Here is an 18,775-nt window from a genome sequence, read left to right on the forward strand (position 1 = left end):
TTAGAGACAGAAGAACTGGAAGTGTAAGCATCAAGGAAAAAACTATCTTAGAAGTATTTTGGGTTCTTGTATACATTTTCCTCTTTTTTTTCCCATTTCTATTGTGTACACTTTATTCAATTCAGTGGTTTCTTGTGTGTTTTTAAAGTAAATATAAATTCAGATTTGGAAAGATCATATCTAAAAAATAACCAAGTGACACATTTTTTATTAGTTTAAAGCTTGGATTCCAAACTGACCCAACACAATTATGAAAACATTTATAGAAGGTAACACTGCAGTTTAATGAATAATTCTGCTTTAAATCCTTTCCCCAGTGTTTTGCAATAGTAATGTTTATAGTGTAATCTAATATTGAACTCCTTTTTATTATTTCCTCTCTATTGATTTCGTTAACTGAAGTGAAGAATATCTGTTTTCATAAAATGTTGTAGATAGTATTATGTAAATTGTTACATAAGCTAATGTAATGCTATAAAACTTAGAATTTCCTATTCTCTAAACTGCATGCCTTATATTAGAAGGCTCCCTAGAGGGGGAAAAAGAGTATTTAACTCTTTGGAAAAGCAGAACAGATGAATGTGATTTTTTTTTAAACTCTCTGTTGTTTAGGGAAAATACTATAAAATATTGTTACTCTATTAAGTCATCAGTGTTGATTTAAAACTGTATTAATTCCACAAGAATTGTATTTATTTTCATTACTTTTGGATTAACCCCTGAATGTGACATTTTTTACTGGATATCTACATCTATGTGTGTATATGTATCTTTTTATGTGTCTGTCTACCTTTTTTTTTTGCATAAGAAATTTGCATTATTATGGTAATCACATAAGAGCCCTTCATCTTCATGCAAGAGGTGTGCATAAGCAGTAAACACCAGTCAGAGCTACTTAAATTTGACATAAATATCTTTTACAGACTACGTTGAGTGTCAGGACATATAATTCCAGCAAAGTCAGCACCTCACAATTCAAAGTTTTAGAAAGTAAACTAATATACAAATTATAAAATCACAGCAAGCTGCATGATGATGTGTAGGAGGTGACTTCATAATCATGAAAAAAAACCCAGCTTTGTTCTGCCCCTTAAAGAGAGAGGTCCCCTCAGAAAACAAAAAAACAAGTAAAACATTTCACTGGTGTTTCTTCAGTCTATGATGAGGTTTGGGGTGGAACATTGTTGCTGTACTAGCTCTCATTTCATCAACCATTACCTGACAATTAAAGAAGCATGTAACAGACCTGTAAGAGTAGCCCCATAGTCTCTTATTTGCTAAGTTGCTTTTGCCTCCTGTGCAAACGATTTCTCTATTGAGAAGGAATAGGCCTGAAGCTTCATAATGCCCTTATATCTGCATCAGATCAGGACCAAGAACTTTTATCACCTTTTCAAGCTTTTCTAATCACTGTGGGTAATTCATTTTCTTGATACTGCTGTTCTGTTGTGAAGCATCTGGCAGTTCACTTCGATAACTGAATACTTCTTTTAATTCTCAAAGGGTGATGAGGGTTTGCTAGTAACCTCATGAACAGCCCAATCTCTTCCTAGTAATAGTAGATCTATGCTAGAATATGTGCAAATTTATGAATTCTCATCAATGAAATACCAATTTACTTTCATCAAAACCAGCAGATAGCCGGTGAGGAAACATGAAACACTGAAATGGGAGAGAACAACCACCAGCAAAAAGCTTGTATCTCACTTTGGTTGGTTGGTTAGAGATGAAATTGTAGGTCCACAACTTTGAGTTATTGTTTCTCTTGATTTTTTTCATAGCAGATATTCCAGGCCTCATAAAAAAAAAAACAAAAAACACCAAACCAACAACAACAAACAAACAAACAAAACCAACACAAAACCCAAACCAAACGAAAAAAAACAACCAACCAAACACACAACACCCCCCCGCCCCAGAAGCTGTTACACTTTTAAATTTCTTTTTCATTGATCTACCACTCATTAAATTACGCTCTCTGTACTGATTCTGTTGAATTACTACGTTCATAAATAGGTTGTAACTTATTAAAACTTGTCCACAGCTAGTTTACATGTTGCATTTAGGTACCTTGGTCTACCACTTTTCATTATTTGCTTGAAGAGAGGACTCTGGCAACAGCGTAGTTGTAGGCACTGTCAACTAAGGCTCAAAATGAGACTGACATGAGTATTTGCTCAGAAACTGATCTTTCCTGTGAGATGCCTTCCCTTTTAAACTGAGAGTGTAATTTTTCTGGCTATTCAGTCGTGACTGTGGTGTTCTTTTAATGATGCTAGATAAGTGCAAAACCCTCAATATCTTCATTTACAGAACAAAGCTAAGCTCCAGAAAACATGTAAGTTATAGTTTGAGTCAGTCTCTGCATGCAAATAATCCTTTTTTTTTTTCCTATTAAGCGTACTGTGAATGATTTATTGAAAACTTTCAACCCACACTAGAAAACCTAGTATCACATAACATGCCTGTAGTTTATGAACAACATGAAAATGGTCTTATAATGTTTCACTTGCCATTAGACTATTATTAATGTGTTAATGGAAGTCAAGCAGATTTTGAAACTGAATGCTGCATTCTTAAATTTTCCTGGTATGTTTAAGCATATAATGTTATTTGTCTACAGAAGCTGTTCTTCCAGCTCCTCCAGCAAGACATCAGTGACCTGATCTTCAAAAAGTTCAGTTTTAAGCTTAGCTTTAAGCAGTCAATCCCATTAATGTGAATGAGCTTTTCATTAATAGGCCTAAAGTTAAGTAAGTCTTTTTTTGTTTGCACAGTCAGAACCTAAGACGTGATCCTACTGATTAACCTTGATTCTCCTTCCCCTTCTGTTGCTGAGGATTTACTGGTGCTATGGCTTGAAACATTAAATCTCAACCTGTTTATCTCTTCCTAGGAAGTTGCTTGCACAAGAGTGGAAGCTAAAATTTTCAACAAGAATGCAATAAACTTGCATATAGAAAGTCTATGACGATTCAGTGGGATTAGTCTACTTAAGACATTTGGTTATTTAAATCTTAATACAAACTAGTGCATGAAAATTGTCAGCTGTATAAAACATGAATTTACCTTAAGACCATTAATGAGGTTTTCATGATGTATTTAACTTCGGTTCAAATTAAAAGTCATATACGCTCACATTTCTACAATATTGAAGAACTATTCAAGAAAGAACATTGAAGTGATTAGACAAGAATAATGGAGGAATAACATAAAAGTTACAAAAGACTGCCTCGGTTGAAAGGAAGGACAGGATCTCTTCCTGAGAAAAGCAACTTAGGAAGAACAATAATGAACAATCTCAAATAAAAGCATGGAAATATGTCTTCCTGTTCTGAAAAGATGAGTGAGAATGAAGATGACTGTGTGTCTTAGTATAATATTAGCACACGATTAATTTTTTAAAAAATTACTTTTTTATGCTCACATTCACAAATGAATTTAATTAAATATTTTGTATTCAAAGATACCAATACATGCATCAGAACTGAAAGAGTTGGATCTTTTGTTTTGGTGTCCTTTTGTGACAAACTATTGTTTTACATTCCTGAGAAAGAAAGTGGTGAAAATTTGTGTAGCTGTTGGAAAAAAAATAAAGTATCAGATAGTCTCAACAACAAAAGAACACGTTACCATCTTCTTCATGTTAGTTTTGACTTCCACTGGTAGCTGGACATAGCTATTTACCAAAGCATACTGTTATTTTTATATACTTTCTATCTGGTTTTCAAATACCATGCTATGTAACACAAACATGCATATTAGAGCTTTTTTTACTTTATGTTAGAAAAAAATGCAAGATTAAAGAAGTTCTCAGCTGCAGTGAATTCAGGTGTTGAACAGAAATGTATTAATCCCTCCTATAAAGAGTTTTTAAAGATTTTTTTTCATAACTTAGAGAAATGGGAACGGGAAAGCGAGTAAAAATGAATTTATCAGGGAGCTTTTAGTTAAAAATTGCAACAGACCAGTGCAATTACTGAGAAATGTGAGCTTGCAGAGATTTTGTTCACATAGGTAGACATATACATCTACATATCTATGGGGAGGACATTAGAGAGCGTGTGTTTATACAGCCTTTGATAATCTGAGTATTTTTAAATGGAAAAAAAAATATTTTGATCTTCTTGTAGCTATAAGTTCTACCTCGAGTACTGCATCCAGCTCTGGAGCCCTGAGAACAGGAAAAATATGGCCCTGTTGGAGAGGCTTCAGAGAAGGGCCACAAAAATAATCAGAGGGCGGGAACACCTCTCTATTCTATGACAACAGGCGGAGAGAGTCGGCATTGTTCAGCCTGGAGAAGAGAAGGCCACAGGGAAACCTTATTGTGGCCTTTCAGAACTTAAAAGGGGCCTATAAGAAAGATGGGGACAGACTTTTTAGCAGGGCCTCTTGTGAAAGGACAAAGGGTAATGGTTTTAAACTAGAGGAGGAAGATACAGGCTAGATAAGAGGAAATTTCTTTTTTACAATGAGGGTGGCAAAATACTGGCCCAGGTTGCCCAGAGAGGTGGTAGATGCCCCACCCCTGGAGACATTCAAGGCCAGGCTGGATGGGGCTCTGAGCAACCTGATCTAGTTGAAGATGTCCCTGCTCATGGCAGGGGGTTGGACTAGATGACCTTCGAAGGTCCCTTCCAACCCAAACTATTCTATAATTCTATGAACTACAGAAATACTAGTGGCAAAGAACTAAATTAGTCACCTTTTCTTTATAGCCACTTTTTTCCTGTTGATTTCAGTGGATTTGAAGGAGTTTTTGCTTACAGGCTATTTGGTCCTGGATTATGCTTGGGTGTAAATTTCTGAAAAAGTATGGGATAGACTTAATAAATGAAAAAAGGAGGAGTGCTCGCAGGCAGGAATACTTCAGAGTAGCTAAGAAGGAATTAAAGATGTTTTGTTATAATATTAGCAGAAAGGATATCTGATAATATATATTAGTTGAAAGACTGCGATGCACTTCTGATGTAGTCATGCATAACCATTAAAATACACTCTTCTAAGGAATCAAGTAAAATACAACATTCATCTCCATGTCTTTTCAAAACTCATTTTGAGATCTTTTTCATTTGACTCTTCTGTTTGGGTTTCACCTGAATTTAGTACATAATTCCTTTCTGAATTTTCAACACAGCCAGCTAGAAAATGTATGGAAATATTTTCTTAGGATATTTTAGAAATTTTAAAAATCTTTAGTGACTGCACTGATGGAAGATACAGGAGTTGTTTCTTCTATAGTACAAATCATTGCATTTTCCTGTAGATGTCCCACGACAGAAAACATAGTTATCTGGATTTGGGGAATCCTCCAACATAAGAAAGGTCTTCAAAAATAACATATTCAGAAAAAGTCCATTCTGCTAGTCTAGCTTGCCCCTAGAGGAAAAAGTACAAGTAAATGCTTGATGCTTGTGTTCATTTCTACTACAAAGTGACAATAAAAATACTTATTGCTACAAACAAAGCTGTGATGTCTTTCAAAGTAAAAGAACATTTAAAATCTGAAATGCAGAATTGCATTTATTCAGTCTGTTCAGACAGACTTCTGTAAGAAATTTGGAATATTTCTAATAATTAGATTTATTTCTTGCCAAGATTAAAAATGTAGGTGTCTCAGATATTTCTGTATTGTCAAAAGTAATTATCCATAGAAAATTGCAACACCAAATTACAGTAATTTTCTTTTTTATTTGTTACTTATAAGCAGACACTTCCTGTTTATTTACTCACAAATACATGCACGTTTATCTGTATTCTCTTCATTCATCTATCTGGGCAAAGCTGCCTTTGCAAGTTATGTGGCTGGTTTTTATATTGATTAAAACTTGTGAATACTTTGCAAAATGAGTTCCTAAGTTACATTGTTTGCATTTAGCAGATAACATATTTTACTGTAGATATGTATGAGGAAGCTGTGACATTCCATTTGAAGAATTATGAATAACTCAGTCTAAAATGGAAGAAAATACATTTATTGATGGAAGTGATAAGTTGAGAAGCCTGATGGTTTAATACTCGCTGAGCTGAAAAAGTGAGAAAAGAAGACAGCAAGATAGGATTTAAAAAAAAAAAATACACTCAGCATATACATTTCCGGAGAGTAGAGAAAGCTAAACACAATGGAAGGACGAGTGCAGCTAAAGACAAATCTAGTTGGTACTGTGTAGAAGAAAAACATTTTTAGGGAAATGGTAAGAAAACAGCATACTAGCAGCAATACTGTTTGTTTGCCAGCGATTATAGTATGTTGGGTAGAAGTAATGTCACGGAAGAAATCAAAGACTTACAGAGATCTCAGTTAAAATGTGATGTGAAAAGGCATGTTTTTAAATACCGACTTCAAATTTAGACTCAACATATATAGATGGCTCCTTTTATATTTATTTCTATAGCTGCATAAGAGGAATCTTGGAACTGCCAGTGGCTGTTGAACAGAGCTTATTCACCTTTGTGTCATTAAAATTATTCCTTTTCTTCAGTATTGGATTCCTGGGTCATAGATTTGTTTCTGAAGATTTTCATTTATTGGGGGTTTTTGACTTCAATGATTCCTTTTTTATTAGAACTAAAGGGTATAGATCCAATGAGTGATGTGATTCAGCAGTTGCAGGAGTTGATCCACTTTGTACACCTGTGAAACAATGAGTAGGAATTAACTGAACTGGTACCACTTAATTATAGGCTTCATTAAATATATTTGTAATAAAAAGTTAATCTAGCCCTGCAGAACCTGAAACGGAATCTATGGACGTCTAAAATGATGAAAGGACCCCTGGCGTGTTTTATAGGAGACCTGAGAGGGAAAAGTTGTTAGGTGGTACTCTCTAGAGGTTCCTCCATCATACCAAGAAGAGCTGTCAGGCCTCCCTCAGCAGCTCTAGGGGAGACGTGTCCTGTCCCTCTGACTGCAGAGGCAAGTCAGACACTAATACATTGCAAAATTGCAAAAAGATTTTGCCCTGCTCCAAATGGCAGTGGTCAGGCACTGGGCTGGTCTACAGAGAGCTCCAAATAACACTCTTTACATGATTTGTGGCCTTCTATGTTTCCATCCACCCATTTCCTCTTTCAGGTTCTTCCATTTTACCATCATCTTGTCCCCTCCCAAATAACTTGCTCGAAATTACCTTTTCCTTATTTGTCGAAGTTTTTCACCAAGTGCATCCAAGTGCGGTATTTCTGGTAGTGTTTCCTAGGTAGTCTCAGCTTTAAAAAGGCATGACTGAGATACTTACCTACGCAGTGTGGACCTTGCAAGATTTGACTGTCCAAAAGAGCCCCCACCTTCTTCTGGAATGGTCTGTGAAGTTCAGCTTCTTCTCACATAGGTGTCTGTGAAATCCAACCATTCCTCATGTCTCTGTCTGTAACTTCTTACACTGTTATCTGTTGCGTCCAGCAAGTTTTGTCATGTCTAGTGGCTTCTGACCTCCTGTTCAGGTAGCTTCACCCCGGGCCAGTGTGTGCATCCTCTTTCCCACAAGCTTCTCTGCAGATAAACAGTCATGTCCAGCCTAGAAGCTGACTCTGCTTCGAGCAGGGTGCTGGACTAGGTGATGCCCAAAGGTCCTTCCCAACTTGTTCTATAGGATTCTGTAATATTACACACATGGTATCAGGGTATTGTAAAATAGGTAGAAAATGACTTCATGCCACTTTCACTGAAGCCAGGAGCAATTTGTTTTGGTTTCATGTAGTGCTCAAAACAAATTCAAACTCAAAATAGAATTCAAGTCACTGTTTCTTCTTTGCAAACAACAAGAAAGAAGACCTTTGCATTTTTTATTATTTTGACAGTAACTGACCCAAAGAGATGGTCTTACCTGTCAAAAGTTGAGCAATATTTGACCTCTTAATGCCGATTTTTCTAAAACTGAATTCATAGAAGGCACTCTGAAATTTTTTTTCATATTTTTCTAGGTTTTTATATTCCTGTAATTAAGGATTTACTCATATTTTTATTATGGGTTTTTGCTCCTACAACATTTATAACTCAAAACCGTACTAACATAGATTTAAAAAAAAAAATATGCAAGATGCTTATTTACTGAGAAAATCTGTTGGAGCTGAATGCCACTGAACTTCAAGTAAAAGCTGCTCTTTGGTGAACTTGGAATTTTGCCTAGTGGGAATTGGAGTTTTTTCATTTGAATCCAGCATATAGAAAATAGGCTAAGTCAGTCATAACTGTGATGGACATTTACAAATTAAAAAAAAAATCAACATGATGGCTATTTGAGGAAAAATATCTGTAAGCTGCATGCATTAAATGAAGAGCTTATTGGGAATTTTCAGTCAGGAAGTTATTCAACTGCAGTGTTTCAATTTGTGAAAACCAAAACTTTATAGAAGGGAGGTTTCAGTGGTAAAAAAGGCTCTAAATTATTTGCTTATGCCATTTAAATGTTTTAAAATGAAAATTACCTTTGGTTTGAAACCTAGCTGACTTTTAATGTTATAACATTCTACTTAAACATAATATTTTGTTTATATTAAATAGAAGTCACTTATTTGCCTTGACTCAGTTTTATTTTCTTTAATGTTTTCAGTAATGTTGCTATACTAAAAGTGGAACAAAAGATCTATTTTTCTTCCTGTCTTGTGAAGTACCTAAAAAAAAGTTGCTTTTCTCAGAAATAATGGTGAGAACATACGTTTTGATTCAAAAGGAAGGGAAATATGGACCAGTAAAATTGTATGTTAGTTATTTTCTATGTTCGAAATATATAATATTTTAGGTATACTTTCTTACTGTAAGATTTGTTTAAAAGGTTTGGTCATTTAATATTTTTATCTAAAACACTGAGATTGAAGTTTTTGTAAACAAAAACATACTTATGACTCTTCTAACCTAAGCAACATATATATATACTGTATATTATGTATTGCTGAAATTTCTGTAATAAGAATATAATTAATAATTTACATTGTTTTTAAGGAGTTGCAAGTACACAGTGCTGAACTGGTAGCACACTACAGGAGATAAATATATTTAACTCTTTCTTAATCATCTAATGTCTACATCGGACCACCCTTTCTTTTCTTTATTTTTTACCAGTCATGTGGGGTGCTACCATACCGCTCAGAGGAGCTCGTGCTATTCATATTTGAGAAATAATTTGCTAGGACAAACAGTACCTGTGGATTACACACAAGTGGACTGTTGCAAGTTCTTTCTATTTAAACTGGGTAATTTTTCATCAGAGTCTCATGTGTTTGCTTGGTTCCCTGATTGGGTGACCTGACCTTTATAAATGGGAGGAATGACTCAAGAAATCACTGAAATCTTTATTTTGATAGTAAGTTCCTTAGGAGGAGAAAAAGCACAGAAGAAAAGTGTCTGCTGCTTTGAGAATGTAAAAGGAACTTCGTGTCATCTTGCACATCTGTATTATCCTGGACTAGCTACGTGGACTCCGGATGTAAATGTAGATGGATTGGTCTCTGGTTGAGCAAAAAAAAAAAGATGTGAGTCAGATTCATGAATCACCTCTCTGTATTTCACAGTTGTTCCCTTCAAAGCAGCTAATGGCATGACTGTGCGTGCAATTACAGTTATAGAAACAGTGGCTGGACTTATTTCTAATTGTGTTGTTACTGTGTTGTGGTTCTGACAGCCACTCTTTGTGCAAACCATGTGAGTATAATTGCAAAAAATATTTCTTCAGTCATTGATTGTGGCAGAGCACTATCCTGAAGTTGCTATGTGTCTTCTTGTCATGCATGGAATAGTTTTGTATGCCAACTGAGGACAGGCATTGAATCCCTTAATCTTGTTTTAGTGTCATATTTTCACTAACTGTTCATTGTAGTCTTTAATTGCCTGTCTGCATGTGGTTGTTGTTTGTAAATTAAGTATTTTTTCTGTTTTGTTTGCAAACTTTGCAGATCCCCCTTTGTTCAAGGAAGATCATATGTTTCTTTATTCATTTGCACTCTCTTTCATAAAATGTATTTGCTTAACAGTGTAACAAATCCATTGGTTTGTAGTGTTTAATAGTTGCCTGTACCCATTCATGAATATAAGAATGCCTTCTAATAACCCTCTTCAATGTATTTTCCAAAATCAGTAAATCTTTTAAATCATCTCCACAATTAATCACTCACTGGATCCATTTATTGCTAAAAACAGCGTAGCACATCACAGCTCTTCTTGCACATCAAGATACACTTTTTAAAATCCTGTTATAAGATTTGAATTCCATGGTGGTTCTAATATATTTCCAGCATAACTGTGCAGGTGAGGATCTGATGTGATCTGCCCGTTTGTATTCTAGTTATGAAAACTTCTTTTCTTGTGTGAATTTCAAGGGTTGTTAGGGTTGGGTTTTGTTTTTTTTTTTATGGGACATGGCTGGTTTGTATGTAAAAAATTATTTCTTTTGTATATAAAGGACTGGACATCCCCCAATCTAAAAAAAAAAAAAAAAAAAATTCTTGTTGTTAATAACCAAACATTTGAAAAATATTTACTTTGAAAAACATTTCTTTAAAATAAAGAGGTTATCTTTACGTTGTATCATGTTGGGTGTCAGTGGGCCTAGAATCCTTCACATGGCCTTTATGATATAAATCTCCTTCGGCATAGAACTTGTTGGACTAGTTACCTAGCTGTAATGTGTCTAACTTTTACTGTTTGTGAGTGGTGCCTCAGTTGATACTATCCATTAAGAAATCCCTTAAAGCTTGTGCTAGTTGTTAGCTACGCATAGGACCAGAAGAGAGTACTTTGATCAGTAGTTCACATTGCTTTTTATAAATTCTAAGTTCCTGTTAAAGGTGCTACTTTGAGACCTTGGTACAAGACAGTCTTGACAATCTTGTTTATACTAAAAAAAAAAAAGCAGGTGTCAGCCCAGTAACTATTCAGGAGTTTCTTTTGCCACAAGCAACCTTAAAACCTTTTGAATTTTTCTTGTGATTATTTATCTCCTAAGGCTGTTTCAGCTTTTCACACCCTCTGTTCATCCTGGTGGTGCTGTTAGGTAGGGTTCCAGTGGGGTTTTGTCCCCTGGGGAAGCCCATCTGGATGTAACACATGACTAATCTATTTTAACCTAGGTGTTAGCAGGAAACAGTTCTGCCCAGGGCTATTTGCACTCGCTCAGCATTTCTGTTCTTTTTAAATTGCAGGTGCTGCTACGCATTCCTTACAACCTTCTTGCTAACAAAATCTGAATTCTGGTTCACATACCTCCTTCTGTAAGGAGTATGGGGCCTCTTCTATAAAGAAACTGAAAAGATTTTATTCATACCATGTGTATTCTGTTTTATGGCCCCAGCTAGTTTAAATAATGCAACCTATTCTAGCCAGCAAGGTAACTTTTTAAGGCCTCATAAACTAACAGGGAGTCTGGAATCTGAACTGCTTTAATACTAGAGATAAAAGTAAAGGAAAAATTAAAATGGACTTTTATCTAGGACTTGAGTCAAACCAATGCTGGCAAATTGTTAAGGCTGCAACCAGGATTTTAAAGGAAAGTTTTGAAATTTTTAATTCCATCTTGACAAAATAGTCAGAATTTAAAAAGAAAACTAGAAATGTCAGTGTATTAATGCTGAATGAAAAGTCATCTCTGGCCTTATCTTATTCATTTTTCAGTCTCCAATATCAATAACTTTTGCAAAGGAAAGGACCAGACTAATCTGTTGTTCTAGAAATAAGGAAAAGTCCATAGTTGTGTTGTTTTGAAGTTTTAGATAAAAACTGTCTGAAATCAAATGTATCATGCAAATAAGAACAAACACACAAACTGTTTCAGTTAAGCCTCTGAAGTCCAAATCAGTTTAAAACTAAGAACATATTCAGTAGTTTTTAACCCAAAGGAATGGCTAAGCTCTGGGTTTTTGTGATCTTCGCAAAGTAATAATAGTGTCTTGGTTTCTATGACTTAGAAGCTACTGAAATTTTAGACTTGAATCAGCAAAACAAGAAATATTAATTAATGAAAATCTAGCAATAAACCTCATGAAGTATATCATTGAGGGTAAAAGCAATCATTGTAAATAATATCTGCCTTGAATAGAAGAAGAATTAGAGAGAGAAAGAAATATTGTCAGATATAAGCCTGAATTATGAGCACTTGGGAAGAAATCTTGTGTGATACAAACTGTAGAGTTAATGGAGGCTTCTGACATTGTCTCTGTGGAGTTCCAAGCCAGTAGGAGGAACGGAGCCTCGTAAGAAGGGATTGTTTGGTGTATGCTTCTCAGTCAGGATACTACTGAAAAATTCATCACACAGTACTAGCTGAAGTAACTTCATGAATTTAAGATGATTTAATGCTAACTTTGTAGCTAAATGCTACTGTTACCTTCAGAAAATCAAGTGGGAAGAATAATTTATTAGTTCCTGGCAATGACTAATTTTGGATATGTAATTACAAGTTAGGGCATGTAAAACATGTATCTGTCTTTCTGTTATTTAGTATAATAAGTTACTTTCCAAAGGACCTGCTAGCTTGCTATCCCAAATGAAAGATTTGTGTTTGGAGTTTTGTTTTCACTGTTTTATAATGCCCAAAAATGTATGATTTCCCTTTCCTTAATAATATCCGAGGATACAGCTGCTGGTTTTGTTTGTGGTTTTTTGTTTGTTTTTTCCTTCCCCTTGGCATTTGGCAAACAGCAAACTGTTCCATTCTTTGAGGGGTAGGAGGTAAAGAGGGAGAAGAGACAGAAAAGGAGGGCATTTCTTTTCATCTTCTTGATTATTTAGTAGTATTAGTAGTAGTAGTAGTAGTAGTTTTAATTTGGGCAGTGTCAGCGAGAGTGGTGTGCTCATCTAAGTAATTTTACCTAATATGTTTCTCTGTAAATTGAATGTAAGAATATCACAGCCTTTCACACATATTGCATAACAACCTGTAATCACTGAGCTTATACAGTTGTCTTTACACCATTATGTTACATTATATTGGATATATTTTTTCTTTTCTGAATCAAATGTGCCATCAGGTGACTTGATCTGTGAGTTGTATTTGAAAATGTGGAAGTTAGAACAAGAGCTTTTCAGGTATGGAAGGTAAAAAGCTTGAGGTTATTTTTATTTATTTTGTAAAAGAGAGCTCATATAAAATAATTTATTAGGTGAAATAATATTCCCTTCTAGATTAGCATAGACTCTCTTGATTTTTGGTAATTACTAGTGGTCTTTACCAAAAAGCTGCATGTAAATGTGGAAGAGTGGTACAAGAATCAATGCTCCTTGACAGTGTACAGTCATCAGCTGGGTTTGTTGGCTTAAAGAGAGGAAGAAAATATTCAATGTTCTTTTGTCTCTGTTTCTTTAGGGAAATGATAGAGTTCCAGCACGAAAAAGAGTGACTTTCAGAATAGTAATATATTTACACATATATTTAGCAATACTTTTGGAGTTCAATATCTCATGCAGTTATTTTACAAATTAGAGTTTCATTATGCTGTTCAAGTAAAAAGGTAGTCCAGTTTCCCATTTCTAGAAGACCTGTTAATATAGAACTACAGTGTCAAAACATTAGTAGTTATTACTATTAACTATTTTAATGCCATTTGTTTAATTGCTTTTTTTCCTAGTTTTTAGTCTCATACACATAGATACAACGTAACTACAACAAAGGGGCAAGACATTAACATGTAATACAGTTTTTAAATACTTTCCAAAGCAGTTTTGACATCGCTTCTGTCACATTGATTAACATGTGCAGAAGGCACTGTTTGTTAGAAAGCACTGATGATTATATATTGTGTCTGTATCACATAGGCTGAGGAAACACTTGGTGCCTCATTTTTTTCATGTAAATTCCCATAACTCAGCTCTACCATCCTTGGGAAAAGATCAACTACGGATGAACCATTTGCCTTCACCTACCTAGAAATTTTACTTTTTTCTGCCAGTTATCAGAGGTCCACAGGAGTAATGTATATTCTCTTGGCAATCTATCAGCCTCTTCAGGAGGATAAAACAAAAAATAACATCCTTTTTTTCTTTCTGATATTAACTCATCATTTTTTCTTTGGTCTCCAGGTCAATACACCATTCTTTCTGCAGTTCTGAAGTATATAACATTGGCAATAGACTAAGCACAGGCAACACAGGAAGAGAGTAATATTTTCCTGCTTGATTATATCTAAATAATTATGTTGATTTGAAGCTGGATGGATTTTTGATAATGGAAGAATTTGTTCTGACAGGGAGGAAGTCCAGAGGGCAAAGTGCAGATGGAGAAGTCAAAAAGTACATGAGAAATGCAATTTCTTATAAGTTCCATAACTAATTGTCACTCCATCACTGTGGGACTGAAATGGGTCCCTGAGGCATGTGAGAAAAGATGTGTAGAGCTGTGCTGAATGTGCATCTGCCAAACTGAATCATTCAGATGAATTCAAATACGTGGTCGATTTGATTATGGAAGATGGGGACACTGAGATTCAGGACAAGTCTCCACTACTAAGGGTGCGTCTCCTTATGATGGTGAAGCACACACATTTTGCATCACTGTGCTTATACTGGTTTCCTGGGAATTCATTATAGTGACTTGCTGCCACACTAAGCAGTAACTGCTCTGCTGGAATGACTTCCAACAATGCTGATAGAACTTTTCCACTTCATCTAATTTAATTATTTATTTTAATTTTAACTCACTCTGACATTCTCTTGAGACACACAACTCATTTTCATGAGTGCTCCCAGGAGACAGCAATAATCCAGGTCTACTCTGCAGTTGCATACACCATTATAACAAAAATCATAAAGCAGGACACTTAATCTGAAGATGCAGACAAGAGCACTGAGCAGTCAGCATCTCAATATGTTAGCTTCAGGCAACAATTTAAGGCATTTCAGAAACTTAGTCCTTTTTTTTTTTTTCAAGTCACAGTTCAAGTTTGTCTATTTTTTTGCTTTACTGTCTCTTCTGTGTTAAGCATTCAAGGTCTTTCCATCTGTACTCCCCCTTGCAGACAAACTTTACTGTCTTCATGGCAGAGCTGAGGTTAGTTTTGGAGGACAGGGCAGGTTTTTAATGAATGTTTATGCTAGACATTTAGTAGGAGGGTGCTGAGTAAATAAGAATGGAGACCTTTGTACTGAGCCTTAATTAGGCTTTCATTTGAAAAGGTGTTTGCCAGAGCAAAAGCACTTGAAAGAATCTTCACTTAAAATCCTTCCTCTTTTATTTAATTTGTTGTAGCAGAAACGATTCTCCAGCTTTCATGTACAATTCAGGAATAGTTGAGGCCCGAACTTCTAAGCATGATTATAACAGGAAGTACATGCCATTGTATTTTTTCTTTTCATTATTCTTATTATTTTGGAAAATGTTTGTTCAGAATAAAGAATTTTTAAACTTTGATTTTGGGGACAGGTGTTTAACAGTTAATCTCTGAATTGAGTTAAATAGCATAGCGGTTTTGGCAAAATATGAATGTCATGTCTTCTAGTTAACATCAATGTTAAGAAAATCAGATATTTTTGAGATAAAGAAGCTCTTCACAGTTTACTGCTTATTTGTTCTAAGTCATATATGAGCTAGACTGTAAAATATCACAGTTTACAGGCTCCATCTTTGTTTTTTTAATTTTTTTCCTATAGATGACTTTTGAGATGGCGAGAAACAAACTTCTGTATAGTAAATCTTGATTTGTTGGTATCTTCTGCACTCATTTATATTTACCCTTTTATGAAGCAGGAATTTTCCACCACCACCATCTCCACAGTTTTTATAAAGGAAAGCTCAGTAGTAGTGATTTCAAATACATTTTAAATGTGCCATGATGAGAAATCTCAGTGTACTTTATATACCATTTTTAACTTATTATGCACTGCTTATAGTCTTATGAGCTGCTCCCAGGCATTTCTCAAGATGAGAACAAAGGGAAGAAAAATAATACTTCAATGGCTAAAACTGCAGCATTACCATTTTGTGAGGTACTGCTTAATTTTGAAGTAAATCTGAAGTATAACAATGACTAATCTATTTAAATAGCTCATCTGTAAGTATAGAAATCTTTAGAAGGAAATTGCATGCATCAAGGCAAAAACTGATTCCTAGCAAGAACTGGGTAAAAATGCAGAAAGGCAAGGAAACCAAGGTAGAAGAGTATATGGTTAGAAACAAATGTGAGGCTCAGAATGTCTGCATTCTGCCCCTTGTATAACTTAGACTTCATACAACGTTTAGTTGTGAAAAATTCCTGTTAAATCACGTTTATACTTAAAGAAGGTAATAATACATCATGTGTATGAATCTGTTGTGAGATGGGATGTGACCAGTGGTTTTGTCTTCGTAGGGGTCGAGGGGAGATTATATTGATATGAAAATAAGAAGCAGGGTAATACTAAAGGTCTACAAATTTCTTTCCTCAGTGGAAAATACCAATGGAAAATATATCATTTCTGGGTATTTCTTGAAGCATTCTTCTACTATTCCAAGAAAGTATGGTTGGGCTTCTAGTATTATTATGGATTTTAAAGAAGTATAAGGGAAATAATCTGCAGGCAAAAGACAGTTTATGAGCTTCCTTCCACTGTAGTATTTTTCCATCTGATTTCTAATTTCTCTTTTGGTTCTTTACAGATTTTGAATTTGTTCTGTTGGGTTCCCATGAAACTTAGGACCAAATCAGTTTCAATGATTTCCTGTTTACATAACTTGTAATGGCTCAATGATACTCAAACAAAGTGAATATTGGTGGATTGTTTTAATTTTTTGTATATTTCGTTGCATGTTTTGAGACTCCTGGTTGATTGATATTTGATAACTTCAGATAACTGGACAAATGATTACTTTAGAGTAACTATTTCTCTGAGGTTGGAGAGTTATTTTATTTCTTTCAAGGTACATTATGTGCTACATCAACTTCAATGCACACTTTCACATTTTACTGTTTTAAGATAAAAGTTTACATTTTCCTTTTTGAAGTTGAGAGAAGATGGTCACTGGGAACTTAGACACTTCTATAAAAATAATACTGGTCATCTAAACAATAGTACCTGAACTTTCTGTCAGTATGACATAATTTTGTGAGCTTCCGGTATGGTATTGATTGGAATTTACATAAAGCACAGAGGGTAAAAGTGCACATTTTTATTGAAAGTTCCTGACAGTATGTTCTAATATTGTCTCAGAATTCTCAAAGCCCATTTAAGAGGCTTTCTTTTCAAATCCATCATAGCCTTGTTCTTTTCACCATGTTGGATCTCTGGGTGGTGTACAGAAGATCAAGAACTCATGTGAAATGAATTACCAATAACTGTTTAGCTACTGACACTGTAGCAGTGATTTGATTTTACTGCCAGACCAGGTCAGTGGTTTCCAGGTAAAGGGCAAAGGAACTGTCTTGAATCATCCGGTTTTTAATAATGTGTATGCTTTCATAGCTTGGAGAAGCCATGCTAATTCTTAAGCTATTTTAATAAAAACAATCTGAAAATACTTTTAAAGGAAGGATTGAAAAGAAATTTAGCTTACAATGAGAGTCTTTGAGAGACTGGTTAGTACAGCTATGAGTGTAATCTAAGGTCAGAAACCTGAAAATTGCTGGGTTTAGTGATGAATAAGCGGCTTTCTTTTCTTTCTCTATTAGAAAATGGTCGGCTGTTGAACTCTATTGTGAAGATCTTAGAAGAAGTATCAATTTTTCCCATCAGCTTTTCATAATGTAAATAAAATTTGAGCTTTCCCAAATGGGCAGCTAAACCATGAACAAGAAGAAAAACCCATTTTGGACTGTATTTCTGAACCAGGCTTCACCTTCTGTCTTGGGAACTTATTAAAGGATTACAACTGAAAAAGACAAGAGAAAGAAAACCTTGAACAGGAAGCTTATCCTACAATGAGAATTACAAGTACCTCTTGTATCTGCCCAGTCCTAGTTTGTCTCTGTTTTGTGCAGAGGTGTTATGGGGCTGCTCACCATGGCTCCATCAAGGTGACTAGAAATCAAACCAAACACATAGAAGGCGAAACAGAAGTACATCATCGTCCCAAGCGTGGATGGGTGTGGAATCAGTTCTTTGTTTTAGAAGAACACATGGGACCAGATCCTCAGTATGTAGGAAAGGTAAGGTCTTTGTCTTCTTTTTTGGTTTCGTTTTTCCCATCCTCTGAAATGTGGCATTGATAGAGGAAAACAAGGTATTTCCTTAGATGGCACCTCCTTTTTTAAAGAAGGACACCTCTTGGATTGTTACAGACATGCATAGTGAACTTGCCAGTTGTCTATGTATACTTTCTGTGTTTGTTATGCAGAAAAAAGATAAATAAAAGTAAATAGGATGAAGATATTAAAATGTGATAAAATAGCATTTCTTATGAGCTCAGTTAAACATGGCATGGGTGCAGCCGATCTCTTACAACAGCTCTGTAGAACCCCAAATGCATGGGGCTTAAATATGTCACTGCTAAAAGATTTTTCCAGACTATTTCAGAATGAGATTCAACTGTACTTCAGGTAATACTATAACTACAGTCTAGATTCCATAATGTATTCTTTCCACTCTGAGGGTAGGGTGGAAAAGAACTCCTCCAAAGGGAATTCCTCTGTGACTTTCTTCTTAAGAAGAGGCAGGACGTGTTACTTGTTACAGTTTTTCAGTAGTCTATGAGATCAACAAGCCCTGCATTTATGTTTTGACATATTATATATATTGAGCTTCAGGCATAAAATTCATGCTGACGCAGTTGTAGACTGGCTAACTGAAGGCTGGTTTATCATGTGTAATGTGATCCGCATGGGTTTTAAATTTGCATTAAAATAACACAAAACTGTATATATAGCTTTATTGCAA

At 35.1% G+C, this 18,775-nt stretch overlaps 1 protein-coding gene across 4 annotated transcripts in view; it reads left to right on the forward strand.

Moving 5' to 3' along the window:
- Positions 1-17,820: 17,820 nt before the first annotated feature.
- CDH18 (cadherin 18) overlaps positions 17,821-18,775 on the forward strand; it is a 166,436-nt gene continuing 165,481 nt past the window's right edge. For 3 of the 4 annotated variants that reach the window (XM_065630181.1, XM_065630180.1, XM_065630182.1), the window contains exon 1: positions 17,821-18,048. In XM_065630181.1, coding sequence (XP_065486253.1) covers positions 17,821-18,048 — 228 coding nt within the window. The remainder of the gene's footprint in view (positions 18,049-18,775) is intronic. The other variant, XM_065630183.1, reaches the window with a different exon arrangement.

The sequence above is a fragment of the Caloenas nicobarica genome, chromosome 2 (assembly GCF_036013445.1).
Source record: "Caloenas nicobarica isolate bCalNic1 chromosome 2, bCalNic1.hap1, whole genome shotgun sequence".
Taxonomy (NCBI): Eukaryota; Metazoa; Chordata; class Aves; order Columbiformes; family Columbidae; genus Caloenas; species Caloenas nicobarica.